General features: G+C 38.3%; 2 protein-coding genes across 2 annotated transcripts; both read left to right on the top strand.

Annotated features, from left to right (window-relative positions):
• Positions 1 to 543: 543 nt before the first annotated feature.
• On the top strand, positions 544 to 3,846 carry LOC109030058 (uncharacterized). The gene is made up of 2 exons (XM_019040820.2): positions 544 to 1,892; positions 3,528 to 3,846. The coding sequence occupies exons 1-2, from the start codon at positions 770 to 772 to the stop codon at positions 3,773 to 3,775; spliced, it is 1,371 nt and encodes a 456-aa protein (XP_018896365.2). The 5' UTR covers positions 544 to 769; the 3' UTR covers positions 3,776 to 3,846.
• Positions 3,847 to 6,112: 2,266 nt separating this feature from the next.
• On the top strand, positions 6,113 to 20,287 carry LOC109030000 (uncharacterized). The gene is made up of 6 exons (XM_019040737.2): positions 6,113 to 6,462; positions 8,551 to 8,641; positions 13,415 to 13,632; positions 14,602 to 14,901; positions 18,249 to 18,572; positions 19,455 to 20,287. The coding sequence occupies exons 2-6, from the start codon at positions 8,637 to 8,639 to the stop codon at positions 20,249 to 20,251; spliced, it is 1,644 nt and encodes a 547-aa protein (XP_018896282.2). The 5' UTR covers positions 6,113 to 6,462; positions 8,551 to 8,636; the 3' UTR covers positions 20,252 to 20,287.
• Positions 20,288 to 20,519: the final 232 nt, after the last annotated feature.

Here is a 20,519-nt window from a genome sequence, read left to right as displayed (position 1 = left end):
ACTCTATCGACAGCTAAGAAAATCATGGTAATCGGACCAACTGAACAGAAAACGAGCTTTTGACCAAAAAAAAAATGAACATTTAGGGAGGCCGAGAGATCATTGTAATGATGTTATTTACAATTTACTAATTTTACACCGAAAAAATGGGTGCTGATTTACCGTGCTGGATGTAAAAAAGTGTGCGACAACTTACAAAACGCTAAATTAACTTCCACAGCAGTATTAGTTTTACATCTTGACATTCCTGAAGTAACTGTTGTAGTGGTTAATTCAGCGTTTTGTGAGCTGTCGCACACTTTTATACATCCAGAATGTTAACTCAGCATCCTTTTTTTCCGTGTAATATTACTGTGATTCATTTAATGTTATACCTCTCACCTACTCAGCAGACATTTAACCGGTAAACGCCGAGTGAAAACAGAATACCACTGAAATGGAGGACACGTATGATTCGAAGCATGACAAATTCCCGACTTGCAGCTTCTGGAGACACTTATCATCTCATTGACTCCGAGAAATACTCCAAGCTATGCAAACTCAATTTCATCCGGTTAACTTACGCATGACCGAGTGACCAACTTGTCCAACTATCTACAACTGCATCTCAATTTTCATCAGGGTAATTGCGACGATTTTCCAAAATACATTATAAAACCTCATTTCATATCCAATAATGGTCAGTTGTGTACTCATAACTTTGATTGACGCATCCTCTCGTATAAACTCATCCGTTTGATCTTGTCGTGAATCACTGAAAATAGCCAATATGTGTAATGTTGTATTTTACATTTTTTATCCGGTAGTTTTTAAATTGTGTGGTGGTTACATGATAATTACTAAACATATGCTCGATGCAGGTCTAGTTAAGCCTGAAAATTCCAGCTACGAACTTTACAAAGGAGTTAGACACTCGTTTATGAAACGTGACGTGCAACAACATGTGGACATGACGGAATTTGGTGCAAAAAATTTGAATGGAAACGCATCTTCAAGTGGCATCACTTCAAACGCGAATGAAAGTTACATTCAACAGGAAAGTGTGTTTGGACCTAATCAAGGAGCTACGAACAATAATTTATCCAAGGCTGAGAGTGAAATAGATAAAACACCAAAAGTAAAAGACGTTTTCAACACAGCGACGAGGAGGTGTAAAAAACTTGGCCCTGGACAAAACAATTCAAAGTGTTTGCTGATTCGAAGTAAAATTCGAACGTTTGAACCCCTCGACACATCTTCGAGAGGGGCCTTGGAGGGAAGAAGCGTTGACAACTTTTCCAAAAGATCGGGAAAAGACGCAAGTCAGTTTGCTATTTTTAACGGGGAGAAAATTGTACTCAAGCCCGCTCCAAAAAATCACCAAGACCGTTTCAATTACTTTTTAGAGCCGCACTACAACAAAGAAAAAACCCACTTGGATTCTTCGTCAAACCAGTTTGATGCTGAGAAGCAGCGGTTTAGAGCTGAGCAAAATCCAGATGTTTTTAGCCAAGAGTTCTTTTCAAACCATCAAACTGAGAACAGTGTCAGGACTAAGATGACATCATCGTCCGACGAGGAAGACGGAAGGCATTTTTCGGAGCAGGCGAGCTCTGATGAAAGCGGCGTCAATGAGCAGCAACTAAACGACACAATTTGGAATAACGTACGTGATAACATTTTCTCATCCTTGCGGCAACTATCATCGAATAGAACTGAGAGTGCGCCCGACGAGGTTTTTTCGTCGCACGAGCTGTGTAATTTTCAAGATTATATTTTCTCATCAAGTCCGAATTGCACTTTTGGCCAACTGATATACAATCTAGTGGAGGAGTCGTCGTTTGTTCTTCAGAATCAAAATTTCTCCGAGCGGAATCTTCTAGACACGATGCCAGACACTAATTTCATCTCAGGTATGAGTTCAATTCAGCTTTTCGTGGTTCCAATCTTTAGAATGAAGTGAAGAGGGGGGCATGCGAAGGGATAATTGGACTACATTTTGCAATTCGGAACAACAATTTTAGGCTCAGTTTAGAAACAACTCATGTACCATTAGTTTCCCTACGTGCATAGTATTTTTAGCACTGAGCTAGAAATTGTAGTTCCTGACTGAAAAATGAAATTCAATTGTTGATTGGCTACTTTGTGTTTTTAGATCACAATATATAACATAAGATTAGTTAGTTAGTTATTTTAATTTACGACGATCAGCAACCAGGCTATTTACGTCGGGGACCAGGGAACCTTGGGATGGACATCAAGATCACAATACGCATAGCTGCTTTTCAATTCTTCCACAGAAATACGTCAAACATCAAGACATTTTCGAATTCACTTCATATTGGGATCTGTATGTTTTATTTTGTTCGCCAAGGGGGCTATTCGCCCCCGGGCGCTTCGAGGCACGACCCCTGTGCTTTATTTTATAAATATGATGAGTTCATCTTTACATGTTTTTTTACCGGTAAAAGCAGGTAAAAACCATCTAAATAAAACATGAATGATCAGGATGAAGTAGGATACATTCCGTTGAAACGGGATAAACCGGGCTAGAACGGGACATATTGCCTAGCGGGACAAATTGTTACTGATCGGGATGAAAGGGGAGAAATCGGGATATCCTCTCTATTCTAATAAAATCATTATAAAGAAACTCAATGGACGGAGTGAGGTAGAAGAGTAAGACGATCCAGAGGTCGAATTTCAAAGAAGGGATCAAAATTCAGAGTAGGAGAAAGTCATTAAGAATACTGTCTGGCGGAATATTTTTCTTTGAAGCATCGTTTTGTTATTAATTAAAATTATTTGCTAATTGACCTCATACGGGCGGTTTCGACAATTTTGCTGGCCGCGAAGCGGCCTTAGGGGGCGCACGGCGCCCCGGGGATCAGACCGCGTAGCGGCAAGAGGGCAGAGCCCCCTAGTAATGAAATAAGACGGTGTAAATCGTGATTAAACGATGTATCTATAGTATAAGTTCTCAAGCCTCCTAAATGTTCGTCTCTGGTAACGCTTAGTTCTAGCATTCTACCGGGCCAATTTTCATGATTCTTGCGCCTATCGAAAGGTGATGGGCTCAAGATGAGCCCGTTTCCCTCAGATTTCGGAAATATGGCCCGGGTGTCCGTAAATGGGTCTATTGCTTGTAAGCAAGAGATACAGCCAACATACACTTTTTCAGGGAGAAATCGCTCGAAAATCACGTAGGGCACATTAAAAAAGTCTGAAATCCATTCCTTAGCGCACAATCTGCGTAGTATAACACACTTTTTCAACTTTACCGCGTATGCGGGCAGTTTTTTTTAGTGGCCGGCAGTCAGGTCTCCAATTTTTAAAATAAACATTTCGACCATTAGATTTTTTGATTGGAAAAAAGAGCTAACTGCTTCGCATATACGCTAAAAATCCAACACAATGAAGTATAAGAGCATTTGCGTTGCATTCCATGAAAATTGGTACTACATATTAGGTAAAAGAATTTCAAAGAATCTGTAAAAACTCTTCATAAAACAGTTTGATCATTTTTCAATTTTGATTTCATTTTTCAGGACGGCGGAAGGCATCTTTGAAGTACATCACTTTTCTACTAGGCGTCTTGGTCGTCAAACTTCTGATTGTGTTACCGCTGGTTATTTTAACGGCCGGTAAATCCATAGCCTTGAGTCTCCTGTCATTGGGCGTTGCTACCGCTAACGTATTTCAAAATAAAAATAATCTACCCTACATGAAGCGTCGAGACGAGGTTTCACCGTTTGCATACGACAAATTTTCTCTCGGACCCCATAGCTTTAGATGATTTGTGTGATCCATCCGATGAAACGTGAAATAATTGGTAGGCGCTTTAATAAAGTTCCAACCTCAAAAAGAGTCTTGATGCATTTATTTACCAAGGGCCCACCTATGAGATATACTTTATATATATATTAATATTATAGACAGTAGGAAAAATGAGCATTGACATCGACGGTAAAACTGCAGGAATACGTATCTCGTTTTGCGGCGTTGCTAACCTCTCATCATATTTTATTTTTACATAAAATTTACTGAACATCATGTTTTGAAAACTGCAGTGATTTTTCTGCTTTACGTAAAGAATATTCCGTAAAAATTTCAAAGTATAATGTTTGTTTGGTACAACGTGAAAAAATAAAATAGAACCGGATATTCGGAAGCACCGAAATAGAGTTACGCATTTTGTAGTTCCATCGTCGAAATGTGAGTCAACAACGATACGTTACATGTAACAATACAATACATTTGTCACAGGCAATTAGTAAAATCAGGCATTTTATCAAATGCATGGGCACATGGTCAATTTTTGACTGTTTACGACATTTTGTAAATTCAGGACGAAGAGCTCACGATTTTTCAATATTTTGGAAGGAATTAATCATCAAAGCTACAAAATCTCTTTGTTCTTTCCTCCTCAAATGCTTATCATTTATTGAAACCTCAAAGTTTTAATCATTCTTTGTTTAATGGCATGGTGTAAATTTTAAGGTAAATGTTCGTTTGGGAACTAAAAAAAACGTAAAACACTTTTCTATGATGCACAATTTCAAGAGGAATTCTTTCTTGTTATAGCAGTGAATCATGTTGCCTAAAATTAGGAAAAAATTCAGAATTTCAATGTAAGTATAAATATTTGACTATTTGCTTAGACTTTTGACAAAATTCCTGATTTGACTATCTATCTGCGACACATATACAATAACGAGGCAATTTATAAAAAAAAAAAAAACACACACAAAAATTAAAATGTGAAAAAATGTTCAAATCTCTCTGGAACTTACTCAGTCGAGAATAAAAACCAAGAAAATGATAAGGAATTTATGGCGAGGTAAACACCATCTCTTGTTACCGAAAATATGTATTTGTCTTTCTCATGAATCAGCCTCAAAGTTGCCTCACTTATGCTGATTAACCTTAAACATAAAACTTGAGTATCCGCCTAATGTTCCAGAGAGTCATTAATTAACACTTCAAGCAATTAATTAATTTTTTATGATGTTTAATTAGTGAAAATCGCTTGTTTTCACGAGAGAGTGACGCAGATTAGAAGTTCGTTGCTCCAGCAAAAATAAACAATTCTCGACATGTATGAAAACTTGGCAAGTTTATAGCGTACTTTACCGATGCGCTGTTTTCGAAAGATGACCAGGGAAGATGTCGCCAGTTGGTGGCAACTCCATTACTTATATCTGGATCAAATTAATACCAAGATTATTCAGGTGGAGTTGTGATAAAATAAGTTATCTAAATAGGTATGTTTGCCGTCTTTGAGAGAATGTTATGGTTGCATGTTTCCATTGGTGAGACCTGAAGCTCAGAAGTCGAGGTACTCTTCAGGGGCCAAATACGATGGATGACGTCATCAATGTGTTTTTTTTTACCTCCTAAATTGTATACTTACTTACAATACTTCAAGTACAAACTTGTTCCCTCCTGAACCGGTTTTGTTATTATAGTTGGCAACCAGTGAAATTTATCAACTAAAAGATTCTTCAACAATAAATGAAAATTAAATATTTTATTATGGAGAGAACGAAATCTAATTTTGGTGGAGAGTATGAGGTAAGAGTTGATGCCATTGTTCAAAATCTAGGAGTCCATTTTATTGCGACCTCTAATTTATATATACGTCATGATCAGTGAAACTTAGAGTAACTTTTAGTTCGATGGTTGTCTCTTTCATGCCTCTCATGCTTGAATGGGTCTCCCTGAGAGTGTAGTGTATTTCACCCTGGCTTTTACTGTATTTGATTACTTCTAATTCCATTAATATGATCCTTATACGTAAAAACCAGTCCCGTTTTCCATACCTATTATAACTCCGGGTAGAATAACAATCTCGAGTCAGTATTTGAGCCTAAAAAACGGTACATTTTCTTCTGCCAAAAATGTAAAGTTGAGAGAATGTATGAGAGAATGTATTTTACATGAGAAAATCGGATTGGACCTTCCTCTTTAACTTTGAATCGTATGGAGGAGTAAAGCAAGTTTCGAAACTTTGCAAATAAGTAGTTTGTATCAAAGACACATGACGAGTAATTCAATTGACGTCTCGTAACCTTTTTTGCGTTCCGGGGTATGTTGCAACCCTAAACTGGAAGATGCCTGGAAGATGCTGTGATCCACTGGTTCTTTCCGGTTGAATTTTAATAAAGTCATACTTCAGTTTGACAACGTGTCTAGAGTGCGTTTTTCTTAACTGCACATCTTCGGTACAGACCGCGAAATAATTGCACTGTTGCCGCTGTAGAATGCCGCGCAATCTGATCAGGGCTTCGATTTGTTGCGCATACGATGCGTGAACATATCGTAATGTTCTTGCGAGTAATCTGCATAATTATTCCCGGATAACGTTCAATCTTGTTTTTGTTTTCCGGGCGCGACGTCCACTTGACGTCTTTTGTGGTGCGGCTCAGTCGCTTTTTTTGCTGCACACGTGAAGTGATCCCTTAGTATTTCCTGTGAATGTAGGTAAGTATCTATTTAATTTATTTTACCTTTGATGTGCGAAGGATCTTGACTCTTCGTGTTGGTTGTATGAGAATCTGGGTGATAAACTGAGTCCAGGAAAACGATCGAGTTTCGTGAAAGGTATGAAAATTATTTTGTAAACCCAACTTGCTAAATTATATTTATTTCGAGATTAGTGTGGAATATCAAAGCTAGTTGAACATATTTCAACCTATATTTGGACAATTTGCATACCTGAACTGGAAGTTTTTTGAGTATGCTTGTCTGCAATCTTCGATATTGTCAATTTGTCAATCCGTATAGTGTTCACCATGTTTAACTAGACCTAAAATGCGCCCACAGTATTTGCTTTTTTGACTAATCGTAATTTGTGCTGCACCAAACGGCGATTTTTTGAAGGGAAACTATTCGTTAAACGGAATGTTCCATCAAAATGAACAATTTTCGGATTTTTCATTTTTTTCCCCAGAAAATATCCGTAAGTACGTTGTCAACATGAAAACCAAGTGTCTTCTGACTTACGCACTCAAATTGCACGTGATAAGCAACACCTAATGTTTCCTTTTTATTCAAACAACGAATATGACGCACATTATATCAATTAACGCATATGTAACCTATCATTCTTAAGAAATTGAAACTTCGGTTGCAATTTCGTATCAACCTTACCTGTAGAAAAATATAGCACAAATTACGCAAATAATATTCGACTTTCAATAAGATTAAAGTTTAAGAGGGGACATTGCTTTTTCTCATGAAAAAGCAATTCTATTTTTCTATGGTTTTTGTCCTCTAAAGTTTCAATCAATTATCAAAAAATCCCGCATAGTAAAATCTTCTTCTCTTATCCGACGAACAACAAGGGCACGGTCCTGTTTGTGAAACTCTCGAATACGTCTTCTTCTGCAAAAGTTGGTAGTGTAGCCAGAGTACGTTACAAATCAGCATAAAGCTGAAAATCTCAATATATCTCAATATACGTTCCTCTTTGAGGGCAATTGTGCTCATGTGAGCTTTTTCCTTCTACACTGAGATTTTCAGCTATATGCTGATTAGTAACGCACTTTGGCTACACTATTAGCTTTTTGTCTGAATGACTCGTGCGTCTACCGTAATCAGTATCAAGGACACTTTCGTTACGACATGTTACTTTTTGGTGTCGCAACACATAGTTTATTTGGTAAAATAACGTTTTCTTGCCGTGGCGAGTTTTTTCTTTAGCACGACAAAATTAATGCAATGGATTATGATATAAATAATCGAGTTCTCGCATCTATTGGGAATTTGCGATTTCTATGTACTTCTTCGTAAGGAACACGATTTTGCCATCAATTCCCTCTGAAATCAACTCCTAACCTTAGAACAAGCTATCTGCATTCAGGCCGTAATGGAGGAAGATACCCACCGTTACGTTGAGAGTCCATCTCTATACCTAGTCAAAATCTCCATGCACAGATAGAAAGGAAATACAATAGCAGGGTTACTACTTTGTTCAGGGACTCCAAGGCTAAAAACACGGCAACCTTGCTAATGTATTTAATCTCTAACTTTGCATGGAAAGTTTGACTCATTGATATAGAGGTGAGCTCAACGTAGCGTGTTATATCCCTTTCCATTACGGTCTGAGCTTTGATAGCTTTTTTTAAGCTTGGGAGTTAATTTCAGAAAAAAACCAGTGCCACCATTGTGTTTCTCGCAAAATTTTAAATAAAAAGAAGTACTTAAAACGTAAATCTCTGACATATGCAAGAACTCTATTGTAATTAATGTAATACACTGGGAAAAAAACACATTGTATCTAGAATCCACACTCTTAAAAACATCGACAAGAAAAAGTACTCTTGATTCAATCAGAATCTAGCTTAAATTAAGAACCAAGCCTCTTAATTTAAGCAGATTTCGTTTTGATTCAAGCAAAAATCCGATTGAATCAAGAGTATTTTTTCTTGCCAATGTTTTCAAGAGTCTGGACTCTAGATCCAATGTGTTTTTTTCCAGTGTCGTAAAGTAATACATCCAATCTCTCGCATTGTAACAGAACGAGTTCAGTCGTATGCAATTTTTAATCCACTATTTTCTTTTTGAAAGGAGGTTCGGATGCGGACCGCTGCATGGAATACGAAGATGCGAAAGTTTATTGATCTCATAGCACTGGGTGAGGGAGAACGGCAACAATGAGGTAAACTATAATTGCATAATTTCCTATTAGATTCAAATGGCCAGACGGAGGGAGTGACCAAGTTCAGAGTCATTCTCTTGTTCTTGAAAACTTAATTAGTGCACGTAACTCATCGGAACATACGTTTTATCGTCTCATCAATTGCATTACATTTCACGCAACCAGTACTCCAATGCAGCCATTTTGATTCTTTGCCGAGCGTAATAACTTCATTGCGAGTGTCTCATTACCAAACGGAGTCGCAATATGTTATTTTTGGTCGTTCACTGCCTATAAATAACAGAAGTTTGAGGTTGAATAATCAGTTTTCATCTCATATTGATGGCCGAAGTGCGAAATCATGTATCTCCTTTGCGGTGTTTCAAAATTTCTGCTCCTATTGTATTTTTTCGAGAAGTAATAACCCAGCTTTAGTGTTTGAAAATCATGCAGAATATTCCAGTGACATAAAAAAACCAAGGAAGTTATCAAGAAGTAATGTTAACTAATTTTCACAGAAAAAAATTTAGCAAGATAGGAAGTCAGCAACGTTGAAAACAGAGATATGTGGTTTTGCACTTTGCACTTCAGCATGCACTAAGAGAAAAATATCGATGGTTAAAGTGCAAAACCACATATCTCTGTTTGCAACGTTGTTGACTTCCTATCATGCTACATTTTTTTCTGTGAAAATAAGTTAACATTACTTAAGTTCATTTGTTTCTCAGGCTGTCGAAATGTTTTATCGATTTCAAACTCTTCTTTTTCTCCGAATTAACTAAATTTCATAAACCCCTTTATTCGAAAAACCTTTACGTAATACACGCGAACGGATGGAATAGCTCTGAAATGGTGAATATGTCGGCGGATGAAGCACGACATTAATTTTAACGCCTGGTGGCCTGGATACAACTATTCGTACTCTAGGATTGTCCGTAATGCATATACAAAAAATTGAAGGCGTTCTGACTTGTCTTGCTTTCTCAGCGATGCAAGTGTTAAGCGTGGCATCTTTTATTGAGCTATCACTTTGATGAATGAGGATTGTAACGTTAGAAAAAAGAATAACGGAGGGAGTCTTATGCATTTCCCTGTCTTTGCACGGCAAGAGGCATGGTTATGACATAATAGAACTACTTACGAATATGTAGGCAATGTCAAAGGTAAACTCAATAATATGCAGGTACAATAGTATCGTCAGACGTTACTTCCATGGTAAAAATTGGCGATAGGAGCTGCGTTTCAAAATACCATAGGAGCTCATATAGCCGACTGAAGAAGGCGATAGAAAATCATATAGCTGGCTGTAGAAAGTGGAAATCATACGGTCGGGCTACACGAAGCGATAAAAAATTATACAGCCGGGCTATAGTTCCTGTCGCCGGGCTTTACACTTTATCGCCTGGCTGTTGCTTTTTCGCCATCGGCTATAAAATGCTATAAGAAATTGTGTAGAAATTCGTGTGCTTTGTAAATCCTTAAGTTTGTACGGAATCACCTTAATATTTACAAAACGCACATTATATTTTCCTTTACTGCATATTTTTTTTTTTCATAAATTAAAATGAGAATAATCCATACAGAGTGTACAAACATTTCAAAGTCATGAGTTGAAAAACGCTGACTCCACGAGATAAAATATTAGAGCCTAACACAAAGCGGAGCGGCGGCACACTGGTGCCTACAAGCCTAACAGGGATCCCTGTTAGGTTTGAAGGCGCCAATGCGCGTTTCGCGCTGGCTGCCCGCCCACCGCGCGCGCGCGGCGCCGCAGCTTACCACGGCGCTTGAAGCAACTATTTCACACCCGAGGTATTGCACAGTATCATACGAAATTGCAGGCGCTCCAACATGTTAAGAATGGCAGGCATCCCTCAAAAATACGGAGCTTTCCTCGCAAAATAAATCAAGATACTACTGCCCAAAAAGAGAGCGTTAGTCCAAAAACTCAGCAAGTCCTAGCATCCGTAATTAGTAACGTGTAGCATACACTTTATCGCCAGGCTGTTGCTTCGTCGCCATCGGCTATAAAAGGCTATGAGAAATTGTGTTGCCGGCTATAGAAGCTGTTGGAAATTTTACAACCGGCTGTAGGTCTATGGTATTTTGGAACACAGATCCTACTGCCAATTTTTATCAGGGTTGCCATAACTGTTTCCCTTCCAAATAATTTTAATTTCAGCAGATAATTCAAAACTATGGAATAACAAAAAGTCCGAGACACAATAAGGTATTACTTAAATTGTGCACGCATGTACCGTTCGGAATCTCAGAGTGAAGTCCAGATTGCATTTCACTACAAAGCCTACTTTGCCCTCTAAAAACTCTAGTAATAGTGGGGAAAAATGGTATCCATGCCATAAGAGACTTTATTCCGCAAAATGAAGTAGATTCCACTCTAAACTGCTTATATGTTGAAATTAAAATCAGTTGAAAGGAAAATATGGTCATGGCAAATTCCGTCCGACGAAACTTTTCCACCTACATTATTGAATTTACCCCCGACACTGCCTACATACCCGTAAGTAGTTCTACCATGACAGAACCATGGTTACAATGCCTTGAAAAGACAGGAAAGTGCATAGCTCTCCTTCCATCATTCTTTTTCTTAACGTTCCAATCCTCATTCATCAGAAAGATAGCTAAATAAAAGATGCCACGCTTACCACTTGAATCGCTGAGAAGGCAAGACAAGTCAGAACGCCTTCAATTTTTTGTATATGCATTACGGACAATCCTAGAGTACGAATAGTTGTATCCAGGCCGCCAGGCGTTATGATTAATGTCGTGCGTCAACCGGTAGCGCCGGTAGATATTAGGCTGCAGAATAAAACGTTCCTCACGAATTCCACTCCGATATTTTTCACAATGTCTTTCATCCTTTCGAAGAAGAAACATTTTCTCTTTTTGAGAAATTATCATGAAAACATGTTCTCTCCTTTTGTCTCTATGTCAAGAAGTAATCCTCATTATTTAGCTATGCTGATATCCTCGTGATTAGAGAAATATAGTTGTATGTTCGCACCTGCCCTGGATGATACGTTGAAAATCTTTAATGACATAGATCCGCACTTGAAAAACCGCTGAAGATATGATGGTGGACTTTTATTTAATGCTGAGTAAAAAAGACATCAACATTTTCCTTTTACCCATTAACTTCCCGTAGGATATTATCGAGTAACTAAGAAAGTTACTTCACTGTGTCTGATATCGAGGGTCTTCCTGTCAGATGGCAAAATTGGCCCTTTGAAAAAAGGTCCGTTTTTTGGAAATCTGTAAGAATATACCTTTTTTGTGTGCATAATTTTAATGCTTTTGCTCTAACGGTTTGCTGCTGAAGGCCTTAGTTTTTTTCTATCATTCCCTAATTTCCCAAAAAACTGAATTACCTACCAACACTGCACCCCTTTTTAGCATCTTGCACTGGAAAAAAAAACACATTGGATCTAGAGTCCAGACTCTTGAAAACATTGACAAGAAAAAACACTCTTGATTCAATCAGATTTAAGCTTAAATCAAAAGGAAATCCGCTCAAATTAAGAGGCTTGGTTCTTGATTTAAGCAAAAATCCGATTGAATCAAGAACATTCTTTCTTGTCGATTTTTTTAAGAGTCTGGACTCTAGATCCAATGTGGGATTTTTTTTCCAATGTAAAAATGCACGTTCTTTAAAGGTCCAAAAATCAAAAATAGTCCTCTCAGATGTAAAAGAAACGGGTCATTTTTACATAGGGGCACCGGGCACGTTAACAATTTATACCATTCGTTTAGAATAATCCCGATATCAAACTCAGTCGGGGATATTACTAAGGTATTCGATACTTGCTGTCCCATTTATTTTGAGCTTTTAGATCTGAATATGACCAAATTTTGTCTATATCATCAATCTCATGAAAAATTGAACTTTCCTCGGATAAACCTGTTTTTGAGGGAAATCTCAATTTTCCGCAAAATTAATAGGTCATAAAAGAAAATCCAAGGAAAATGTTTACTCATCTGAGCGCTAAAAATCACACCAAAACCAGCTCTCTTATCCATGGCGTTTAAAACAAAATGGGCCTGTTGCATGCAAGAGATACAGCCGCGCGAATATACTTTTTAGCGGTTAAATGACACGAAAATTACGATGGTCTCATTAAAAAAGTCTGAAATACACTCCTTACTGCGCAATTTGCGTTGTTAGGAACGCGCTTTTTCAAATTTCCCGCGTCTGGGGGCAGTTTTCTAATCACCGGAAACGAGCAAACGGCGGGCTCGGTGATTTCCGGAAGATGCCGAGTCGTTGTTGTTGTTATTATTTATTCCTTCAGTTTGTTTACAAACCCAACGTGATCTCCTACAGTGGTCCATATACGCTTTATGCGGTAACCAAATCGATCAACTTTTAAATATCCAACGCAATCCTTCTACATTTCATTTCACGATGTCACGAGCTCCGATTTTTAGGTTATGTTGTCAGTTTTAGTTGACCGGAAATAGCCGCGAGTTGCCGTTAATTGTTTCCGTTAGAAAACTGACCCCAGACGCGGGGAAATTTGAAAAAGCGCGTTCCTAACAACGCAAATTGCGCAGTAAGGAGTGTATTTCAGTCTTTTTTAATGTGACCATCGTAATTTTCGTGTCATTTAACCTCTGAAAAGTCTATTCACACGGCTGTATCTCTTGCATGCAACAGGCCCATTGCAAACGTCTGCAATCTTCACAAAAATGAATTCATACTGTAAACCCGTGAGGAATGTTTATATTACTTACGGAATAAAATAATCTTTAAATTGTTAAATTTATCTTTTTTAGGAGCTCATACATCCTTTGCTCAACGGTGATTCTTTTGCTGCTTTGGATGAAAACAGAAATAGCATTAGAGGCGAGCAAAATCAAAACCGGGGTCGAGATTTTGATGAAGTTCTACAAACCATGCGTGACTGGATGGAATAGCACCAATTGTTTTCGGGAGAAAACTGTGCATCAACCAGACCCCGTACACACGACCAACCGCACTTTACCACAAACAGGTTTGTAAGCCAATAATTCATACAGCTTCATAGTTTTCTTGCGTCCATTGCAACAAAATAAACGTGAATCATAAGACAAGTATTTTTACGATATGTGTTATGGATCAAACAGCATAGCAAGGAGTCGCGTGAAAATTCTCGTATCACTACAGGTTCTGGGATAAAATACAATCCAAAGTGAAATGATTTTCAAACTTTACAATGAGATTTTCTAACAGTGCGATACGTGGGAAATATAAAAATGACCGTGTTTGAATTCATATCGCCGACCATACAAAAATAAACAGAGTTTTTATATGCTCGTAGGTAAACATAAGTGCTTTTTTGCGACTATGAAAACTATCGCGGGCGGATTATTGAAATTGATAGACAAAACGACGGACAAAGAAGACGAAAAGAAAACGGAGTGATCTTATTGGTGGAAGCGGATGGTTACCAAGCACAAAGGAAGCAAATAGCGGCAACCTAAAAAAGTCCCTACAGTTAGTCTATAATTTTTCCCCCAAGTCTATAACGGCCACCCGTTTCAACTGATAGGATCGCTCCATTTCCTTTTATTCTTCTTTGTCTATATTTTTGTCTATCAATTTCAATAATCAGCCCGCTGCGAATGGCAGCGTATAATTTTGCGGAAGCAGATCACCTTAGTCTTAACAATTGAGGCGTGCAAGGGGAAAATCATTTTCGTGCGTTATTCTTGTGAGTATGTTCATAAATTCTTCAATTTCAATAATCAGCCCGCTGCGAATGGCAGCGTATAATTTTGCGGAAGCAGATCACCTTAGTCTTAACAATTGAGGCGTGCAAGGGGAAAATCATTTTCGTGCGTTATTCTTGTGAGTATGTTCATAAATTCTGCAATATATTTTTTGTTTAATTTGTATTTTTTCATTTTTTAGTTAAATTGATCATGACTATACATAACCGATGAAAAATTTATAAATGATTTCCATGTTTATTGTCTCATAGATAACACGATGCCATCCGAGGACCCACCCCCACAAGACAACGTAACTTCTACCAAAAGGAGCCATACTAATTATGCCGTGGGCGCAAATTTAAACTTCACACTTATTGGTTTGGTTCGCAAGATTGTACGATTATTCTCAACGGTAGCAACCTCCGGCAAAACTACGAATCCATCCATGGCCAGGTCAAGCGAACCTGCCGATGATCAACGAAAAGACGAAACAAATTCAGCTATCAAGGGCAAGAAAGTTCAGAAAGATGCCTCAGAATACTCAGAGGACAATAATTACACGGAGGAAGGTAAAAGAGTTATCAAATTTCCTAAAATTTAACAACGGAGATTGAGAAACACAATAATGAAAATTCAAAGAGGATTTACGATGGCACCGGCTTCGAAGGTGTATCCAGAAGGAAGTTTCCCAATTTCACAACTCAAAAACTATTACAATTGCAGATGGTAAAAAATGCGTTCTGTTGGTCATATACTTTCAGCTTTATAGAGAACAATAATTTTGGACTTTGGTCTACGGATTGCAGAGATATTTAACTTTTTTGCGCTCAACTTCTCTCACCTAGGATCTAATTTGGTCCACTCTTAACTCAGCCTGTTGAAAATAAATGCGCAAATATTTCCGTACCGTGGAGGTTTTCGAACACCTTTATTCGGTCTTATTATCTATGGAAAAGATAACGTTGCAACGTTTATTTGTTATGATGATTTCTTGCTGTTTTTTGGATAACATGAATTATCGATAAACCACCTCTTTCTGCAAAACACGAATAGTTGTGCGTAGTTCACCATCAAAAACGGTACACAGTAATAAATCTAAAAATAAATGACACGCAAACACCGCGTGGTTTACATTATAAGACGCAGAGCAGGTTGCATTTCTGACCACAATTATTTGATTGACCCTTGTTTAGAAAAAATACTCCTTTCACATATCCGCGATTAGAGATGCAGGTGAGATCTTCAATCAGACGGAAAGTGCCACACTTCGTCGTTCCTCCAATATGGGAGCATATATCTCAGTGGAGTGGCGTGAGTTGCGATGTATCGATTGTTATGCCATTTAAACCTATGGTAAAGAATCGATTATTAAGGTGTTCGCTACGAACACCCTGTTTATCGATCCTTTCCCATAGGTTTAAATGGAATAACAATCGATATATCGCAAAGCACGCCACGCCACTGATATATCTGCTGTGCGACATGAGCCCCGTAAAGCGTAGAGTTATACAAAGAACAGGGCTCACGTGGGAAATTGAGATACGCCCCTACTTCAAAAAAACGACGACGAATACCTTTGATGCGCTGAGTCAGAGGGCAAAATTCAATCAACAACGGGAGGGGTAGATTCCGAAAAATGTAAATATCTGGCAGTTTAGAACAATGCTGCGACACGATTGCGCAAATGCCCGCTGTTTTACCTTTTTGGAGATGCATAGAATTGCGCGAATATACAATATTCAACGAAGAAACGTTTATCTGGCGACCTTGGTTGTATGTGGTAGAAACTACATCGCGGAAAACTTCATCCCTTCCTCATTTATAGGGGGGGCATGTCTCTCTTCAATTGATTGCCCTCGCAGCACGAATGACCCAAAGAGCTTTCATAGACATTCAAAAAGTGAACTAGGGGCCTGTGGCTGCTGCGCGGTCGCCAACTACTGGAAAAAACTATACACGTAACAAATCGTAGAACAACCGAGTTCAAGTGTTTTAAGAGATGAATGGATTCAAAACCCGACGGGTGCACCCGAAAGAAAGCGTATATTTATCTGTGATTGCAACGTTATGCACAACTTCTATGTTTCATTTTTTAAGAAATGTTTCTAAAAAGCTACACACGGTTTTTCTGATAAGTTTCCGTGAATTTACCTAAATGATGTAAAGTGTCAAAAATTTCGACCCGATAAAGTTCGTTTTATTTTCTTGTGACGAAAAAAATAAAAAATAAAAAAATAAATGTCATCTGAGTAGTAATGAATCGTTACAATGAGGATACACATTTTTCCTTTAATTATGGTAAAAACTGGAGCAGAAAGTCAAAAATGATGACACGCAGTCCTACAGCATTGGCATTCCTACAGTCTTATAGGCGCCAATGTGCGTTTCACGCCAACTAACGGCTACACTGCGTTTGGCGCAATGCGAGAAGTATTCATGTAGTCTTGTAGGCGCTAATATGGGCTTCAAGCCGATCGCACTGTTTGTCGCATTGCGTGAAGTATTCTTACAGTCTAGCAGGCGTTAATATACGTTTAATGCCGACCGCACTCTGTTTGACGCGATTGGTTTAACTCGCGTTAGAATAATCGCGGCATCGAATAAGAGAGAATGAAATGCCCATGTTGTGTTTCGACGGCGTGTTGAGCAATCCAACGTTGCCTCGTTTCTCCCAATTAAATATTTTTTCCGAGAAAAGTTAGGAAAGTTCTTTTCACCCACGACCATTATTCAATCTTTTCACTTCATTTATCACCATTAAGGTAAGACGTAGATGAATTGTCAACAAACTAACCTATACTAGCGTTAACATATAAATTCGTTTATTTTCCAACTGCTTCCTGTTTCGCTTTTTTACCTTAAGATAACTTCATTTTAAATTCGCGCATTCCTGTAGCAGATGTGAAGGTTTCTAGCCGCGCAATCATTATGTCTTTTTCGCGCAATTTTCAAATATTTCTTAGAACTTTCGCGCAATCCTGGATTACCGTGGAACAATTATAGACATAATTCCAAATCCTGCTATGTAAAGCTGATAGTGTGATCAACTGATCTTATCATATAAATTTGCTCCATCTATTATGGTTTTTGAGATAGAAAATGGGCAACCCGCTTTTGGGTATACTTTTGAGCATTTATTGGTAAAATTGTGCAAGAAATATTATGATCCCCATAACATTTTCTTAAAACAATAAGCAGGCTAACGAGAGGTTTTCATGGGCGACTGTATTTGTTGAAACGCTCGTAATTCATGATAAAGCAAGAAACCTTCTCACCGTTGACCTCGAAGAAGAGCTATGAATTGAATTACCACGTTTACACGATTACTCTCCAAAATTTTAAGTAGAAAACGACGGAAGCTCATAAATTATACTCTGAGCAAAATTTTAACATAAGAGTTTCAAATGGATACTGTGCAAATCAGATCCGTTTCGCGGAAATGATTTTAGACTTGATAAACAGAATCGAGGGGAGTGAATTAAATTTCCTCTCATGCCTTATTTTTTAGCAGAAAACTAACCAACATCACCAAGGTTGCGATGAAGGGGAAAATATGTGATTTTAAATTGAGTATTACGCGATAGTTTAAATTGTCCATGTCTTCTAAAAGTCTTGGAGACTTTAACGCCAGGACAGGGAAGTAAGAGACTCGATCCTGCAAGTTCGAAACAGAATCATCAACTTTTTGTTTGAATTTTTTGCAAGTGTATAACTCATTCTCTGAGGAGAGACTTCAAACAATTTCATTGCTTAGATTTCATGTAAAATAGAGCATGGAAGTGAAAATACAGATATTTTTTGTTTATATATCCATCTACTCAAGACAAATCCATATGATGAGACTCCATAGAATGGACGTCCTATGGTTGCGTCTTTGAACTTAATTGAGCGCCAGAGGTACCTATCTTTTTTATAGATATGCAATTCGAGCCAGATCAAGGTCACGAAGGTGGTGATATGGGTTACGCGGGAGAGGAAGAGGAACTTGAGATGGAAGAACCGGAGGAGGAAACGGAGGAAGAAGACGAGGATGAAGATCTTGGTGGTGGTGGTGGTGGATACATGCGCCCTATCGCAATGAACATGGGCGCCATAATGACAAAACCCAGCATGGAGCCACAGAAAATCCCGAACTCAGGGTCAGTGAGCCTCAAGAAAGAACCATCTTCAATGATGTCTGGCATGAGTTGGCCCATGAGACCCATGCACATGATGCCTCTTATGGGAGCCCCCAATGGAGGTAATTTACTCTCAATGAATTCATGAATGGAATTCCAGCTGAATTTTTGAAAGCAATTGTATGAAGACAGAGTATAATATGCTCAGAAAATGTTCAAATGACCTGTTAAATTCGACTAAATGTGTCCATAAAAGGGTAAAATTGCTAAGTTGTGAGGGAATGATACATTTCTCCGTCAACGATGCTTCTAGATAATATACATTTGTTTGCTTTGTTGAACGAATTGCGTTTAAAAAGAAACGATCGTGAATTTTTTAAAAATAAATTATGATTTTGGTTTGCGAAAGTGAATATGTTATTTACGACTTAGAAAATGCTCACTGGTGGATAATATAAAAATCCACGAATATCTACAAAGCTATCGAAAGACCGGAATTTTCAGGAAAAATTGCATTTTGTATTTGAGGGCCGATTGAGACTTTATTCTAGATGTGTTTTTAATCTCAGCATGATGTAATTTTGAGTGACTAGAAAATGAAAAATACATACACACTCAGGCACCACCTCGAACCAGGGCGTTGTTTAGTGCCAGAAAATAGTGTCTTCCCAAAACTCTTTGTGACGCACTGAAACAGCCCTTGGAGCTTCGTGGATTTCTAATCAACTTGTCGCCCAGCAGCATAGTTTAACAACAGTCCGTTGGGACCGCTAGGCAACCTAATGGGAAGTTTACTGATATTGAACAACGTAATTTCTTCTGATCTCCTCTGAGTCAGGTGTAAAATACTATAAATAAATGATAATTATTTCAACCGCCATTAAAAACATGTTGCTACAAATGGAATACTCTCAGTTTTGCCCAAAAAAGAGTATGTTAACCAAACGATTGGGTTTCCTTCAAAAATAGGTTGTCTCACTAGTTTTTTTTACATTTGATTTCAGGTGAAATGATGATGCCCCTAAAAAGTGGTGACGAAGACGACGGTGGCCAAAACATGGTGCCCATGATGATGATGATGATGCCATCCTCCGACTCATCGCACCACGACAAGCATAAACACAAGGACAAGCATAAGCACAAAAAGAAGAAGAAGAAAAAGAAGCATAAGAAGAAAAAAGAGAGTGCAGCAGCCGCTATGATGGCCGATAAAATGGACGGTGGTGGAGACGGGAGCGGCATGATGCCCGACCCCTCCACCATGATGAAAATGGGGATGATTGGGGTTGGGGGTATGGTTTTGCTCATCCTCAAAGCCATCACGCTGATTTCGGGTAAAGCCGTCCTCGCCAGCACCATAGCGCTCACCTTATCCATCATCATGGCCTTAAAAGCGCTCTTCAACTCAGTCCATGCGCATCCACCAGAGGGCGCTGATAAGGTCATGACTTACATGAAGAAGCCAATTCACATCAATGCTGATGCTGGTTACCCGGACTATAGGAACTACCATGGGAGTGACTGGGGCTACCATGATTCTAGCTACTTCCCAACAAAGAAGTCTGGGAAGCTGCCAGAGTACAAGATAGACAAGCTTAAGCGAACTGATAAGACTCCAACAACCCTAGCTCATACTGAACTCACAACGGGCAGTCCTGTCAACCCTTTCGACTTCAACCCGGAGACGTATAGCTCGGCAAATATTATAAACTATAAGAGTGGTCTGAATAACAGTGGTATCAGTCAGTTCTATTCACATTCCGTCCCACTTTATACAGGATACGCTCCGATCAATTCTTGAGAATTCTTCTTATCATGAAAAATAAAGCATTAAACAATTCACAATCATTGTCCTTACCTTTTTGTAATGCAAAAATAGTTTGAATCTACTTTGCTAATACTACAAGTTCTCGTTCTTTGATATTCCCTGTTTGCAGTTTTCTACTTAAAAGAAAAGAAAAACTAAAAAAAATCATAGTCACACGATTATTTCTGTACCTGAAAAGTTCGTTATGGTCCAACAGTTCTCTGTGCTTTTTGCAAACCTAATGAATCATAAAACTAGTTTA

This window comes from Bemisia tabaci, chromosome 4 (genome assembly GCF_918797505.1).
Source record: "Bemisia tabaci chromosome 4, PGI_BMITA_v3".
Lineage (NCBI taxonomy): Eukaryota > Metazoa > Arthropoda > Insecta > Hemiptera > Aleyrodidae > Bemisia > Bemisia tabaci.
Note: the sequence above shows the minus strand (reverse complement) of the source record. Positions and strands in the feature narration are given on the sequence as shown.

Excerpts from the sequence above, each read along its gene's own strand:
- LOC109030000 (XM_019040737.2), top strand. Across the intron at positions 13,633-14,601 it reads CCGCACTTTACCACAAACAG|ATAACACGATGCCATCCGAG; the intron begins GTTTGTAAGCCA and ends ATTGTCTCATAG. Across the intron at positions 18,573-19,454 it reads TATGGGAGCCCCCAATGGAG|GTGAAATGATGATGCCCCTA; the intron begins GTAATTTACTCT and ends ATTTGATTTCAG.
- LOC109030058 (XM_019040820.2), top strand. The coding sequence starts at position 770 with ATGTGTAATGTTGTATTTTACATTTTTTATCCGGTAGTTTTTAAATTG. Across the intron at positions 1,893-3,527 it reads AGACACTAATTTCATCTCAG|GACGGCGGAAGGCATCTTTG; the intron begins GTATGAGTTCAA and ends TTCATTTTTCAG.